A 16,520-nucleotide genomic window follows, 5' to 3' on the forward strand; every position below is an offset into this window, starting at 1 on the left:
CTTATTCAATATAGTCTTACTTTTTCTCAAATAATTTTGGCGCCAGTGGCAGAACAAAAACTGTAGTTGAATCAAAGACAATACTTGGTGGTTAGAGGGTTTTCCCAGGAATAAATTCTTTAGAGTTTCACTCCCCTGTACAGTTGGTATTAGAAAAAGAGCGTCATTACAGTGCGGAACAAGTTATTAATATTGAAACACAAAATACAAATAATTTGGAAACATTCATTATGACCCATTATATGTCGCATGTATGTACGAATATATATGTATTTCCCTCGTCCTGTTTGATCCGTTGTTATATGATAGATATTATTGTCGGAATCACCAATAGCAGTAGTTAATGTGTATTTACCTTCTTCCAATTGAGACTGACGGCTTTAACCAACTAAAGGTTGATTTCTTCTCGCCATTTACCTTTTCGGTGTCCTGCGTAGCTTTAACGTCTGGAATTTCAATGTGTATTTCAGGGTTGGTGAAATTTGAATTTTCTTCGAATTCCCTCTCCTTTTTAGAGGAAACACTTGACAAAGGAACGAATATTACATTTTCGTCTTTAGCTGGACTTTTAATTGTTGGAGACTTGTGTTGTTTATTGGTGTTATCTCCAACCAAAAACCTCGTCTGTTTTTTATCCTTTATATTTGGTTTATATAAAATAGCCTTAGTGTTAAAAGTGGATGGTCGATTCGGGATCTTATTCGAAGCTTCTGAGTTCCCGTTTTCGATATTTTTATCAGAATCGTCTGGATTTGACTTGCCCCCGTCCTTGTACTCGCAAGCTGAAAGCAATTCGGAAAGCAAACCACCGTATTTAGCTGCATTTGGTGGGGCACCATCCAATTTTGTGTATATATAAAGAGACCATGTTGGGAACAGAAATAGTGCATCTAATGCCAGAAATAAAGAATAAACCAATGTGTACGAGAAGTATCCTCGAATTAACGACGCTGTTATTGCATATATATTTACTATTATCTGGATAGTTACTTGTAAGTAGTATGTGTAAATGCATGCTGAATTAGGGATCGAACAACCAATAAATCCTATAACACCACAAAACGATCCAACTAAGAAGATTATTATTCCAGTAAAAAGAACAAAAATAAGTAAAATGTTCGATTTAAGTTCTAATCCCTGTCTATAGAAAAAAAAACCTTCTAAAAAAAGTGTCGTAACCCAAATAGAAATAGAGATAATTGTGGTTGATTTGACAAACATATCTAAATCGTACCCAAATACATTTGATATTGGTTTTGCAGGAATGCAAAACATAAATTCGGGATACAAATCACATTTTTTGCTGTATATTTTAGAGGTTCTTTCTGGGTAAGGAAGTAGGGGACTTTTAAATTGCTCCCTTTCCCCCTTTTTCTTAAAAGATAAACGACGTTGATGTCGCATATTATGGTATTCAGTTGTTACATACTCCTTTAAATTCCCTAATTATCAATTCGGGTTATCTTAAAATGAGTTACCAAGGCCTAACCCCCAATCATATATATTGGCGCCGTTTGTCAAGCTTTTTTTACTTTTTGTTCATAAATTATTATCGTCTGGTCAGTAAAGTGAAACGAAGTATGGGCTTTTTCAATGGAAAGAAATAAAGTGTGGAAAATAGCAGAGAAGAGTGTAAAACTATATTTAATGCTTAGATTTAACTGGTCGATCTAGTGCTTTGTGTTACTACTTGCATTAGTTGAACTAATTGCAACCTAATCCTGGTCGTCATTTTGGTTTCGTGCCTTCGGGCCTCCTGCTGGCTTTGCCATAATAATCTCATCGATCTTGAGTATCGTTATCGCAGCATCTGTAGCCAATCTCAATGCAGAACTCAGTGACTTGAAGTGATCAACAATTATTGTGTTGTCAGCATTTTTCATGCAATCAATAATTGGTGACGGATCGGAGTTGCACAATACATTTATTCCCTTCGTAGTATTGCCTCCTTTTCTGTGTATTGAGTGCAGAGAGGCCAACAGATCGGTTGAATTATTTCCCGTATTCTCAGCCAATATTCTTGGGAAGATATCAAGGGACTCGGCATACTTTTCAACTGCATACTCTTCTAGACCGGAGAATTGAGGTGAATTTGAGGCGGCCTTAGCGACCTCATCTGATTTGTTTGAATTTCTGAGGTTCTTCGAGAGCTCAATGAAAGTCGCACCTGCACCAGGCACAAATCTATTATCTTTTGTTGCTGCTTTAGCGATAGAAACAGCATTCATTATTGATCTTTCCATCTCGTCAAGAGAACTTTGCGTGGCTCCACGGAGAACTATTGAGCTTACCTTGGTATTTAGTGCATTAATAATAGTCACCTTCTTAGACCCTATTTCACTGATTGTTATTGAGCTGGCCTTGCCAAGTTCTTCTGGCAAGGGAACTCCAAGTCTAACCATAGAAATTGCACCCAAACTGCGGCAAATTCTTCTAAGTTCCCATTTAGAAGTTATTCTAAGTGTCAAAATGTCGTATTTATTGCAAAAGTGTTGAGCAATATCGGATATTGGCCCTCCTGCAATTATTACATCAACATTTCCGGACACTTTTATATTCTTAATAAGGTCTTCAACAAGCGCCTCCTCATCTCTGGTAAAATTAAGTAATTCTTGAGCATTATTCAATACTACAGTTCCTTTCGATTCTGTACCTGTCATTTCCAATCCACACCCTAAAACCATGACGTTGCAATTATTGTTGATACTTCTAACCGTTCCAGTTGGTTCTCTGTTAACCAACATTCCATTCAGAGAAAATGATTGAAGAGGAGATCCACCGAGCAACTTTACTATTCTAACATTATCAACATCGAATTCACTTAGATTTCCACTCGATGGCATTACACTTGCGACCGCTTCACTCGTAAGTTTTGTCATCAACTCAATGTAACCATGGTGTTTTGTTGCGATAATTGGACGAATAAAATGTGCCAAGTCTTCTTGGTTTTTAAAGTCATCTACTTTATAGGTAACAAGTGTCTCTAAAATACTCAAAGACATTTGTAGCCCCAATTCAAAGCCACTAATTATATCGGAAGGGTGTAGTCCATTTGCAGACAAAAGTTTAGATGCGTTCCTTAACAACTCCCCTGCAAAAATTAAAACTGTATTGCCGTTGTCACCATACTCCTCTGCTTGCCTTTTACAAGCCATGACTATCATATTTGCTGCTGGGTGTTGAATGTCCAGCTCCTCGACAATAGTTAGCAAATCACTAGTGATAAATTGCTTCTCTAGATGATTGACTATTAATTTATTCATACTTCTCGGGCCATATGAAGTTTGTGTTATTTCACTTAAATTGGAGCATGCCTCAATATTTCTCAATACAACTTCATCTAGTCCCGAGAACGCCCTGCTGCCATCCTTCAGTAAATTGGTGACTCCTGGTCTCAACTGAAACTATAAGTAAGTAGTTAGTAAAATGTGTTATTTAATCAATTATCGTCGTTAAAGTCATCACTTAACATATCAGAGAAAATGACGAAGAAAATCACATCTCTGAAACGGCCAAACAAGAAGTAACTGCTAATAAACTTACCATGTTGGAAATCAAGCCTGTTATAATCCCTAAAAATGTTCTATCCAAAAGGTGTCCAGATTACGTAAATCACCACACAATATTTCAAAAAAAAGAACTCACAATTTAGGAATTTGGTAATTTTGCTAACCTTCCTTCCCCTCATACGCTCCTTTTTTTTAACTACTTCAAGTATGAGACATGGTGTCTATAGTGATTATTTGTACTATATAATTAGCCGCCAACCTTATTTTTTTAAAATTCAAAGGTACAAACTTCTAGTGTCAAATTCCCAATGATGAGTTGCTTTTCACATGCACATTTATTGTATGAACCAAAATAGGAGTTTGGGTAGCAATTCCCCGGTTTTTCCTTTTCCTGAAGTATTACATTAGGGGGGAGAAAGGAAGTAGCAAGAGTGATCTTCTCAGAGAGATGTTCGGGATAAACCCACCAAGTAAGTTAGTTATTGAAGGAGGAATATCAAAAAGAGTGTTCTTTGGTAGTTTTGGTGAGGAGAATGTTATAGTCAAATTTTATACCGTTGATGATTTAAAGGAGAGTGCCGCCCGAATAAAGCATGTAAATAAAAATAATTTAATGGATGATTTTGATGAAATAGAGACAACACTAGAAGAGAGAGTATTGTACAGCATAGGTGTGCATTATTTGATACAGAAGAGCTTGAAAATGGGAATGTACACGGAGTACTACTGTTTCGATGAGAAAAGGTGGATCCAGGAGTGCATTGTAGAAAATGAGGACAGAAGCAATGATAACATTTACGAGTGTTTTATTAGAGACAATAACAAAAGCATGGCAGAAGATGTGACACACTGTGAACAAGATCCAGAAACACCATTTGTACAACTAAAACACATTATTGGGGTAAAATTTGACTTTAAAACAGAGACCTTTACTCCACAAGATCAAACAATTTGCTTAGTTTTTCCAAAATTGAATGAACCTATAATGAGCTACACCGGAAAACTAAGATGGAACTTGAACTCCGAATACCTGTCGGTTTTTTCTGATGAAAGAAAAATTTCTAGGTTTTTCAGGAACGTTGTGCTTTCTTTGTTTTTCCTATTCGACAAACTGAATATTGTTCATAAGGATATCAAAATTGAGAATATATGCACGGTAAAATGCAGTGACACATATTTCCCGGTCATAATAGATTTTGGAGAGTCACAGATATTGACGGGTGACAAAAGACTAATAGATGCATATGGAACACACTCAATGCTTCCCCCAGAGGCATTTTTGTCATCCTTTAGTGATTTTAACGGTTCATCTGGAGGATACTGCTCTGAAAAAAGAGAAATTTGGACACTGGGCTGTTTGTTGCACATAATGATATTTGGATATCCGCCTCTACTTGACACATTGTCCGAAAAATCCCCCATTGAATTTCAACTCTGTTTGTGCGACAAAGATCAAAAAATTGCAATTCCAAAATATTCGCATGTCCTGCGGAAAGAAACACCCACACAATTGAGGGATTTGTTGTCTGGGTTGCTCTGCAAAGATCCGGACTTAAGATTCAGCTTTGAAGATGTCTTAAGAGATCCGTGGGTAATTGGGAAGGTTAGCTAATTATCTCCTAGGCAAGGATAAAAGATCCGGCGCCAATTTAAATTAAATAATTTGTATTATAATTGCAAGCACTGGATTTTACGAGAATTTAGTAAAATATGAGCTGTTACGAAAACGGAATATTGGAAGTTTTTGATAGATTCACACTTCCGGAATGTGATGATAGGGAGTACCGTGCCATAAAATTGGAGAATGGTTTAACAGCTTTTCTCGTTTCAGATAAAGAAACCAAAATAAGTGGTTGTTGTTTAACGGTAAACATTGGTGCAATGTATTCTCCTAAAAACCTTCAGGGGCTTGCACACTTTTTGGAGCATATGTTATTTTGTGGTACACGTAAATACCCGGATGTTGACGAATATCAGAAGTTTATTTTGAGTCACGGTGGAAAAAGACAAGGGATTACAACTAGATCGACAACAACGTACTATTTTGAGATAAAAAATGAAGCATTTACAGAAGCACTTGATAGATTTTCTTCATTTTTTATTGAACCCATTTTTTGTAAGAAGATGGTTGAAAAGGAGGTTTCTGCTATTGAAAATGAATTTCATCTTAAATATCAGTCCGATGATAGGGTAAGGTTTCATTTATTGGCACAACTTTCCGAGGAGTCACATCCACTAAATTGCTTTACAACCGGAAATAAAGAGACGTTGCTAGATAATCCAGAAAAGTTAAACATAGATGTTCACAAGGAATTACTGGAGTTCTACAATCGTTATTATAGTAGCAACATTATGTCAGTATTAATTTACGGTAAAGAGAGTATCGATGTATTGCAAAATTATTCAGTCAAGTTTTTTTCAAAGATACCAAATAATAATGTAACTTGTATGGACTATGATATGTTATTCAAAAACAATCCACCTTATTCGACGTCTAATTCCATAGGAAAATTTATAAAGTTGATCCCCTATGAAACAGACAAAAGACTCAAAATATACTTTCCTTTACCTCCATTGGATAAATATACTGAGAGTTGTGCATATGCATACGTTTCTCACGTTATTTCTCATAAGGGGGAAGGGAGTATCTCTTCTGTTCTTAGAAGAAAGAAACTTGCGACAAGTGCTTCGTTTTTCATTACTAATGATGACCCATATGCACTGGCACAGTTCGGCATTGTGTTAACGGATTTGGGTTACAATAACATTAAAGAGGTTGTTCGTGTAATATTTAGTTTTCTAATGTTGTTTAAATCTGCTCCTATAATTCCAGAATTGGTATCTGAGTTCATTGGACTGACGGAATCTTGCTTTAAATATCAACCAAAACCGTCAATCATTGATTTATTCGGCATTCCAGCAAAGTATTTGAAGTATAGATGCAAACCGGAAGAAATTATTTCATTGGGTTATGTAGTAAAAGATTTTTCAGAGAAAGACGTTTATATGATTTCGGATTTTTTAAATTTTGACAATTGCTTTATGTTGTTATCATCGAAGAATATTGAAGAAGAATACAAACATAATCCTGAATCTTTCAAAACAGAGTACTACTACAATGCGAAATACAGTATATCAGAATTTGATAGCGATATTAAGGAAACGTTAAGTGAAATAGATGCAAATCAGACAATTGAGTTGGGTCTATTTTTGCCAAAGCCAAACCCATTTGTTTCTACTGATTTTAGTATCGTTAATGAGCAACTCAAATGTACAAATGATTTTGACAGAGTTCCAGAATTGCTTGTGTTGGATGGGTTAGTAAATGAAGATTACAATACTCCGCGTGTGTGGTTTAAGCCCGATACTACATTTAACTCTCCGCACTCTATAATAAATATGAGGCTTGTAATTACAAATATACCGAATATTGTGGTTGAGAAAATGTTTTCTGAATACAAATGTTTTCAAAATGAATTAATATTTCAGGTTTTTGGTGAAGTATTGGAAAGAGTTATGTATAGGTGTTTACATCAGTATTCTTCAGATATACAGGCAGCAGGTTTATCATACAACATAAATTACAATGCAAGAACGAATGTTTTTGTAATTCAAGGAGTTGGATTGTCCCAGAAACTTGACTATTTAGTAACTTTTCTGTTTGATATATTGTTTAATGAAACAACTAATGAAGAGCATTACGAAGAAGCAATAATTCTAATCAAAAAGGACTGGGAAAATAAAATTCAAAAACCTAATTTGATAACATTCTCTCTTGAATGTGTTTCTGAAACATTATCACCACAATTTTATAATAAAAAGGAAAAACTACTTTTATTGGAAAACTTTTCCCACAAATTATTTTGCGATCTCAGGTTGAGTTTCTTTAGACACTGTAAATTAGAGGGTCTAATTATGGGAAACTATTTGGTTTCCGATGCAAAAAAAATGGTTGTTAATTACTGGAATAACTTAAATAACTTTACGAACAGTATACAGTTAGGTGCTTCTTTTGAAGTCGTTGAAGTGGAGCCATTTTCGGTTATCAGACTAAATAGCGACCTGTATACACTCAACTATCTTCCAAATCCTTCAGACAAAAATGGATGTTGGCTACTTAGTTTTTATGTTGGAGAATTTGATGTTAGAACACAAGCAATTTGTGATGTAATATTGCCATTTATTACGAGCGAAATATTTGCAGAGTTAAGAACAAACCAACAGCTGGCATACGTTGTGAGGGCAACTCAGGTATTTACTTCACCAGTAATCATAGTTGGATACTACATTCAATCTTCCGAGTTTAACAATTCACTAGTACTTAAGAGACTACTTGAATTTCACACAAATAAAGTTAAATCCCAATTGAGGGACAAATTGGACAATCAGTTATTTAAAAAGTTGTTGGACTCTGCTATTCAAACGCTTTCATCGAATCCGAAGAGTATATTTGACGAATACAAAAGCTACCTACACGAAATTAACGAAAGGTCATTTATTTTTAACATAAGGAAAATGAAGGTTGAAATATTGAAGAAACTTGAGTACCAAGAATTTATTGAGTTTTACGATAGAGTTTGGAATTCAAAATCGATACTAACAGAAATTAGATCGCAAATAGATAGTGAAAAAAGGTCAGAGGGGGCTGATTTTGAATCTTTTAACATTCCGAAGGAATACCGCCAAGTTGACCCCATAAATCTAATATCCAGAGATCCAAATACATTAAGGGTTTTTCTTGAAGAAAAGCTTAGCTAACGATTTGTGTACGATATTATGTAGCCACTCATGATACTTGAATGCACAGCTTGTTAATTTATCATAAAATTAGTTTCTCTGTCACTTGCTTTTTCTTTCGTGTATACAAATGCGGTAATTTTTATTTCAACTCCTAGAGGGAAATGGGGATAACTTCGTTCCCTGGAGGGGTTTACATTTAAGAAAAACGGATTTAAGGTGAGATTCGTTAGTGTATGTAAAATATAATCAAAAATGACTCCAGTCGTTGAGAATAATGTATTAAAACCAATTTTTGATGAAAATAAGTATAGGTCTCTCATTCTTTCGAACAAGTTGAGGGTATTATTAATATCTGATGATAGAGCAGAAATATCCGGTGGTGTTCTATCTGTATTTGTGGGCCACCAACATGATCCTGAAAACCTAAACGGGTTGGCTCACTTTCTCGAGCATATGTTATTTTTAGGGTCAGAAAAATATCCGGACCCATTTGAGTTTGATAACTACGTGAAACAAAATGGTGGAAATATGAATGCACATACGGACTATCATGAGACTTCCTACTATTTTGATGTAAACAGTGAGTCTCTTGAGGGAGTTTTGGATCGTTTTTCCGGGTTCTTTGTCTGTCCACTGTTCGATACAACTTATGTAGAAAGGGAAGTAAACGCAGTAAATAGTGAGCACGAAATGAATTTACTTTATGACTTGTTTATTAAGTATCACATAATATCTTCCTCAGCCAGAAGTGGTCATCCTGTTTCAAAATTTGGTACAGGGAGTTTGCAAACACTGAAAACTGAACCTGAAGAAAAAGGTATTGATGTAATAAAAGAGTTAAAGGAATTCCACAATAAATACTACTGTTCAGGTATAATGCATCTAACATTAATTTCAAATCATAGTTTGGACACTTTACAGGAATATGCAACTAAATATTTCTCTGATATAACAAACAAGGGTGCCTCGATCCAGAATTACTTTGAGGAGTTTGAAACCGAGAAACCTTATCTTAGCATAAAAGATTCTCCAAAAGATGGATCTTTGGGATCTGTTATTTACGTTGTTCCTAATAAGAATGAGAGAAGTATTACATTTAATTATCAATTTCCTGATATCAGAAGGTATAAGAGAGAATCCCCAGAGTTGTACTTTTTGGAAATATTGGGTCATGAAGGTCATGGAAGTTTAACTTCTATATTAAAAAGAGACGGCCTATGTTACAGTTTGTCTAGTGGGTTGAATGAAATGTTTTCAGCTAATCTATTTGAAATTACAATTAAATTGACTGAGAAGGGATACCTGGAGATTAATAGAGTAATAGAATACACTTTGAATTATGTTAATCTTATGGTTGAGAAAGATATCGATATGAATATTATTTCAGATATTGTGAGACTAAAACAAGTTATATTTGACTACAAAAATAGACCAAGTATTGAAGAATTAATAAGTAGATCGTCATTTTTAGTTGCGAATGAGGTACCACTTAATGAGGTACTTACTTATGGGAATAGAATTGAAAGAATAGATATTGAGGCAGTTGGAATGCTCAAAAAATATTTTTCACCTGATAACATGTTTATTATGTTTTCATTCCCAGAGAACAAAGCAATGATCGAGGACAAAAGATATGCAGGAGAACTAATATATGATAGGCATTACAAAATGAACTATTTAAAACAAGAATTCTACCCTGAAATTAAAAATATTATTGGCAATGTTAGTGTGGACTATTCAAGCAAACTTGGATTTGAATTGCCTAAAAGAAATGAGTATATTCCAGAGAGCTTTGACATTGTTAACGCTCAAAACAAGGAGATATCAACATTTCCTGAGCTGGTTGATATGAGTAGGAACCAATTCAGTAGAAGGGTTGAGGCATACTTCAAGCCTGACACAACTTTTTCCACACCTCACGGATTTACGCAGTTATTTTTCTATTCAACAAAAGAGACAACATGTGAAACCCTTGTTCTAGATCATCTTGCTTCCCTAACGATAACCAAAATCATCGCGGAGGAAGCATACAGTGCGACTCTTGCAAATCTAGACTGCAAGATTATTGGTGGATTCTCACTTAGCAATTCATTTGATTCAATTTCTATAACTTTGTCCGGGTTTAATGACAAAACTGGAAATCTTTTGCAGTTTATTATGGAATCAATTATTGATTTGAAAAACGACTTAGGTTCGAAATACATTTCCTTCTTTAATGAGGCGGTTGAAGAAACAAAAGAGAAGGTTGAGAATTCATTATATAATCCAAGCAGACTGGTTCAGCTAACACTTTACAATTTTAAGGAGTTTTATTCAAACTACACTCCATCAAAGGAGGACATATTGAAAACAGTTAACTCTATTGACTACCGAAAGCTGTGTACGTATATTTCGGACTTTTTCTCAAGTTGCATAATAAAATCTATCATTTTGGGTAACTTTGATATAAACAAAGTATACGATTTGCTAAATATAGTGTTAACAGAGCAACTGTTGGGCTCTAATTATAATATAGCTGGGAATACCGACAAATTAGTCCTAAGAAGCTGTGTTGATGTTGAGTCTTCTATTGATAACGATAAAGTTATCAATTCAAATAACCTAATCTTCTCCAAACCAGTTTTAAATCCTATTGATAAAAACGGTGCTGTTGTTTATACAATAGATATGGGAAAGTATAACCTAAGAGATATGATCTTGCTTGATTTAATTTCAAAGTACTTGGATGTCAAGTGCTTTCATGAGCTAAGAACAAATCAACAACTTGGATACATCGTAAGATGTTCTTCCTTCAACCTGAAACCTGCTATTGGAATAAGCATTATTGTACAGTCACCTGAGTACAGCAATACTCTGGTAATCAATAAGATTGACAGAGTTCTCCAAAAGTTGCTGAACGGGATCGAACAGAGTATGAGTGAGGAAGAATTTAGTTCTTATGTTGAGTCTGAAATCAGAATCTACTCGAACAAACCAAAAAATTTGGAAGAAGAGATGGATGCGTATCTTGTAGCACTTACAAATGGAGATTGCGAATTTGACTGGAAGCAAAAAGCTATTAGAATACTGGAGAAACTAAACTACAGTGAATTTAAGGCTTTTGTTGAAGTAATAATAAAAAGACCAAGAATAATAGTTCAATCAATCTCTATTTTCGAGTCAAAGAAAAACAGCGAAGGACTAGAAGTCGAGTACATAAGTAACAATTACTTAAAGGTTGATGAATTTTCACACTTCAAAAACAGCAAGGAGACAAAAATGTTCTCAATTTTAGCGTGAAATTGTTTTTCCTATTCTTATTTACATTTAAAGGATTCTCTGCAAGTGCGCTAAAATTATTAGTTAAAAGGCTCTAGATCTTTTTTCAATTAAAATCCAAGGTTAGACACGTGCAAACGTAGTTGCTAGATAAAAGAATTTAAGTAGAACGTCCCATTTTTTGGATTGATTTCTCCGAAACGAAAATTAGTTTTGATATCCTTAATCTCCTATTTGTCCTCTAAACTGCCAAAATAGAAATAGATACCAATTTTTTTAGGCGGGAGACCGAAGGGTCGGGAAATAATGACGCAATTCAAAGAGTTAAAAGGGATTTATTTGTGAAGGATAACTTTTTTCCATGAATATGGTAAGAGATGAAAATTTGTTCGAGTAAAAACATTTTATTATTTCTTTTAGTCTTTTCTTTGAATGTTTTCACTTTATTTTGCGAGGGAACTGAAATAGATATTGACGGTGATGAGTGTATTAACCAGGAATTTGCTTTTCCCTGGGGAGGTGACTACCTAGAGGCTTGTTTAGCCTTCGGATGTCGTAGAGTGCGGGACCATAAGAGTTGGTACCGTTTTTGGAATAGAAAACCGGAATACCTACATGTAAATGCTAATGGAAATGAGCAAGTTACACAATGTATAGATTGTGAAGGGTTTATTAAAAAAGGTCCTCTATTTGGTGGAATGTTGATTTGCACTCCAGCAGAAATGGGTGGAAATTTATCCACTCCAAAGGGATGGGTTTCATTAGCAACTGGGAGTTTGAGAATAAGTGAAGTCATTAAAAAAAAAAGTTCTTTGAAGTTAATCCCAAACAATTGGAGAATAAATGGAGATAGCAAAGAATTGAACCTTGATCTTTCCAAGTGTTCGAGTTCAGGTGAAAATTCAATAACGACTTTGTCAATTATTGTAACAGTTACCAATATTTTGAATGACAGTTCAAAACTTCCAAAGTATAGAAAGAAGCTAAGGTTGTTGAGTGAAGACATTAATGTTAGAATCAAGACATTAAATTATGATAGAGAGGAACCTTTCGAGAATGATTTTATTGACGATACAGAAGATGAAATTCAATATGATAATACTGATGAATACACATTGTTTGACAATAGTAAATTTAGCTTAAACCAAGGTGAAACTATTGTTCCTTCTAAAAAACAACTCAAGACAAAAAAAAAGATATTTTCTGGTGCAGAAAGACTACCTAGAGGTTGGAAGTTGAGCAGCGGACAAACTTCAATTTACTCTTCTTCAGATGTGGTTGATATTGAAGTAGCTCAAGAATTGCATCCAAATGAATTGGTACAGGTTATCTTAACATGTAACAACAAATTTATGGATTGCAATATCCAAGACTTTGTTTCCTGCTTTAATATTATGTGCAAGTCAATAACTAAGGATGAGTTAATAAGAAGGACTGCCTTGAAGAAAGCCAAACAATTTATTTCTGACTCAATAGCTAAAGGCGAAACGAAGCCAATAATGACCATCCCGCAGTTTCAAAGTGGTATTCATCAAATTGGTGCGAACATCCAGCCATTAAATCAATTGCGGTTCAAGCAAAGTGATATTGTTGGTGGTACTAATCCTGTTTCTCCTGGAATTATACATATTCCTGTAGTAGCAGGAATTTCTGGGAATATGGGTGAAAAAAGAGTTGGGTTTGGAAGTGATATGGTAAGACCCATGATCAACATTTTGTCTCAAAGTGGTTCTAATTTAAGATTTAACGGGATTGGAATGCCTCCTGTTCCTAATAACTTTCCAGTTATTGGTAAACCTGACAATTTAATCTGCGGCTACAAACAACAGAATAATTCGAGTCAAGTACATTTAAGTAATGGAATCGCAAATAAAATTACCAATTACACTCTAACCTTTCCCACTAGTTCCTTTGGAAGTATCCAACACCAGAATTTAGTGAATTATCCGGATGAGAGTGAAGAAAGCCAAGAAGTTGACGACATATTACTACCTACAAATACTAATACAATTAGTAGTGGATTAGTATTGGGGAAAAATACTTTTATTAATGGGAATCAATTAAACACACCTTCAGTAAATATCATTAAGTGCGCAAAACCTGTTGCGAAAATAATTAAACCTATAGCTAGTGGTATAGTTATTACTGGAAATACGGGAGGTAACATATATAGATGTTCAGGTACTGATATAAAAAATACAACTTCTCCAGATACTCATTTAAATATAAGCAACCCAAATATTCTGAATGTTATCCCAATAAATTCTATTAATGATGGCAAGCTGTTAAAAACAGAGAATTGTATAAAGGTTGTCCCGATGGAAGCAACTAATTTACAAATTCCTGTGAAAGCAAAATCAAAGGTTGACAGAGTTAAAGAACTTAAGATTGTCGGACTTAAAAGACAAGAACCTAAAGTAATTGAAGTGGTTAGAAAAGGAGTGATTGATGTACCTGTTGAACCAAAAATTATACTGATAAAGGAAGAGCAGGATGAGAATGCAAGTCTAGTTGAAAGGAAGGCCGATAAGTATAAAATTCCAATAAAAACTGAGAAAGTGTTGATCAAAAATGATGTAAGACATCCTGAAAATTTATTATACGGTACATCTCGAATCGTTATTCCTAAGAAAGCAGACAAAGGAAAGATAGTAATAGGCGAAGTCTTAAGAAACGATACTGAATTTCTCAGTATTAAAGAACCTAAAAAAATAATACTACTGGAGAATGGTAGAAAAGCTCATCCAAGACGTACTAAGGATATATTCATTGATAGAGTATTACTCCAAAAATACATTCCACCTGAACTAGATGTTCCAAAGAGAAAACATAAAAAGATATTATTGGTAAAAAACCGTAAAACAGGAATAGAGAGCGAGAGCGAGGTTTTTGAAATAAATGATAATATTCCAAGAAGAGTAGATGAACTATATATATTAGACAAAGATTCTCACAAAAGGCGAAAGGGCCGTCGTATAAAGGAATATACTTCATACTCTCCAAGTGAAGACAGCTATAGTACAATAATATTGAAGAAGGTTGATGAACCTGATAATGTTGGCACAGATGAACTTAGCTCTAAGTTTAACTTTGATAATACTCGATTGGAATCGAGACGTGAACAAAGAAATTCAGAAATAAAAGATAAACATATAGACGATAATAGAGAACAATCAGAAGAGGAGTCAAGTGACTATTCACCTTCAGAATCACAGAATGAAAAAAATTATATATCTACAAAGACTAACCTTGAAACTAAAAAAATAGGAAAATCTATTTTGGGTTACTCAATATTTACCGCCATCACTCTATTTATATTTTTCATTTTTATAAGACTTTTCCTACTTTAATGGATGTTTGTATAGTTCAATGACACTTACTACTTTTGATTGTTAGTTTTAAATTTCATTTTCTACCTAAAATTGCGATTTAATCACTCTATTTTATTTCACTCGTTTCTTTTGTTCCTGAATTGCAGTTTGAATATTACTTTTGACAGTTAAATCTTTGCTTCTACCCTCGCTTAGATAAATAGTGCACATTTTTATCTGTAAGTAATTTTGTGGTACATAGTAGTGAAATGAGTTTAATTGACATTTTTTGTTATTCAGAGAGGGTAAAAAGTCACACATTTAATTTTTATGTGGTATAGTGATTCCGAGACCGCAATAGTTTGAGATAATAAACTACTAAGATTCCATTTTAAATGCAAAAAAGAACGAATAATATAGTGCATTTACTGGGAAAATAGATGTTATCAGAGTTGAATATAAGTAACTCTTTGAGGATTTTGCTATATTTAAGTGAAATAGATAAATCGGAATACCTTATTGATTATGTTGACTTTTCAAACAATGAAGAGTTTACTGATGAATTTCTATTTATTAAAGAAGAGAACACATTAATAATTAGCTCAAAGTTTAAGGAAGCATTATTGGTAGAGATATATGAATTTATAAGAAAACATTGTCCTAATTCAAAAGATACTGACTATGACTCTAAATTTGGGTCAATTAGAACTCAAACCATTTTATACAGGTTCTCTATTGTTACTCCACTAAAAGAAGCAATATTGTGGGATTTATTAACCTTACTAATGCTTATTGAAGGTATTAGTCCTATTATTTGGGAAAAAAAGAATTTTATATTTAATACATTTAAGATGGAATCTAATCGTGATTATTTGAGGTTTATTCTATATGAGATTAAATTAATAAGAACAACACTAAATACTGTGTGTAAATCAGGTGACATTTGGAACTTTTTGGAAACTATTACATATGAATATTTTAAAGTTTGTGTTATAATTGGGAACGAAAAAGAACCAAGAGAAGAGTGCATCTTAAATTTCCATGATGAATTTATTCAAAAGCAACTCAATATTCATGATAACAACTACTATTGTTGGAGTTTTGTAAATTGGATAATTTTTACTTTAATTCCTTCAATAGGAAAACTGAAATGTGACGGTGAATTCCAATACAGTGAAAACTATTTAAATATATCAACAAAATGGGTGATCAGACTTCTTTTAACACAACCATTTAATTTTGGTGGTTACAACACATTAGTTAATATAATAGAGTGCAAAATAAAAAGTCACGTTAAAAACAACTATAAAACGGACGAACTAATTAAGATAGCATATTCCAAGGAAATAATGGATTTACTTGAGAAAATAATTGAAGCGTTCAAGGAGAGTCCCAGAAATTGTATTACTGTTGTCTTACATTTTAGATATTGCTTATTCATTCTAATTTCTAGTTACATTAGAGATAAGGAATATGGGATTTTACTTGAAAATGAAGTTAATTGGATTAAAGAAATTAACTTGAACGAAGCAACGGGAAAAAAAGATGTCATGGAAATTAAGGAACATATTGAATTCCTAGAGAAGGAGCTTACTCGGTACATCAACAGCATTGATAACTACTCAAACATTATTAACAAACTATCTACAATTCGAAATAATTTTATTGATTCACAACTATGAAAGGAAAAATGCGCCAATTT

At 33.8% G+C, this 16,520-nt stretch overlaps 7 protein-coding genes across 7 annotated transcripts; 5 read left to right on the forward strand and 2 right to left on the reverse strand.

Moving 5' to 3' along the window:
* Positions 1–351: 351 nt before the first annotated feature.
* On the reverse strand, positions 352–1,404 carry FG379_003138 (uncharacterized protein; the record flags this gene model as incomplete). Its single annotated transcript, XM_067328796.1, has 1 exon — positions 352–1,404. The coding sequence occupies one exon, from the start codon at positions 1,402–1,404 to the stop codon at positions 352–354; it is 1,053 nt and encodes a 350-aa protein (XP_067184936.1).
* A 311-nt stretch (positions 1,405–1,715) lies between these two features.
* On the reverse strand, positions 1,716–3,546 carry FG379_003139 (uncharacterized protein; the record flags this gene model as incomplete). The annotated part of the gene is made up of 2 exons (XM_067328797.1): positions 1,716–3,404; positions 3,544–3,546. The coding sequence occupies 2 exons, from the start codon at positions 3,544–3,546 to the stop codon at positions 1,716–1,718; spliced, it is 1,692 nt and encodes a 563-aa protein (XP_067184937.1).
* A 411-nt stretch (positions 3,547–3,957) lies between these two features.
* On the forward strand, positions 3,958–5,121 carry FG379_003140 (uncharacterized protein; the record flags this gene model as incomplete). The annotated part of the gene is made up of 1 exon (XM_067328798.1): positions 3,958–5,121. The coding sequence occupies one exon, from the start codon at positions 3,958–3,960 to the stop codon at positions 5,119–5,121; it is 1,164 nt and encodes a 387-aa protein (XP_067184938.1).
* A 98-nt stretch (positions 5,122–5,219) lies between these two features.
* FG379_003141 (uncharacterized protein) lies at positions 5,220–8,267 on the forward strand (the record flags this gene model as incomplete). Its single annotated transcript, XM_067328799.1, has 1 exon — positions 5,220–8,267. One exon carries the CDS (start codon positions 5,220–5,222, stop codon positions 8,265–8,267), a length of 3,048 nt encoding a protein of 1,015 aa, XP_067184939.1.
* Positions 8,268–8,501: 234 nt separating this feature from the next.
* On the forward strand, positions 8,502–11,528 carry FG379_003142 (peptidase insulinase-like peptidase; the record flags this gene model as incomplete). The annotated part of the gene is made up of 1 exon (XM_067328800.1): positions 8,502–11,528. The coding sequence occupies one exon, from the start codon at positions 8,502–8,504 to the stop codon at positions 11,526–11,528; it is 3,027 nt and encodes a 1,008-aa protein (XP_067184940.1).
* Positions 11,529–11,884: 356 nt separating this feature from the next.
* FG379_003143 (uncharacterized protein) lies at positions 11,885–14,857 on the forward strand (the record flags this gene model as incomplete). Its single annotated transcript, XM_067328801.1, has 1 exon — positions 11,885–14,857. The coding sequence occupies one exon, from the start codon at positions 11,885–11,887 to the stop codon at positions 14,855–14,857; it is 2,973 nt and encodes a 990-aa protein (XP_067184941.1).
* A 401-nt stretch (positions 14,858–15,258) lies between these two features.
* FG379_003144 (uncharacterized protein) lies at positions 15,259–16,500 on the forward strand (the record flags this gene model as incomplete). The annotated part of the gene is made up of 1 exon (XM_067328802.1): positions 15,259–16,500. The coding sequence occupies one exon, from the start codon at positions 15,259–15,261 to the stop codon at positions 16,498–16,500; it is 1,242 nt and encodes a 413-aa protein (XP_067184942.1).
* Positions 16,501–16,520: the final 20 nt, after the last annotated feature.

The sequence above is a fragment of the Cryptosporidium bovis genome, assembly GCF_009768925.1.
Source record: "Cryptosporidium bovis isolate 45015 chromosome Unknown contig_6, whole genome shotgun sequence".
Taxonomy (NCBI): Eukaryota; Apicomplexa; class Conoidasida; order Eucoccidiorida; family Cryptosporidiidae; genus Cryptosporidium; species Cryptosporidium bovis.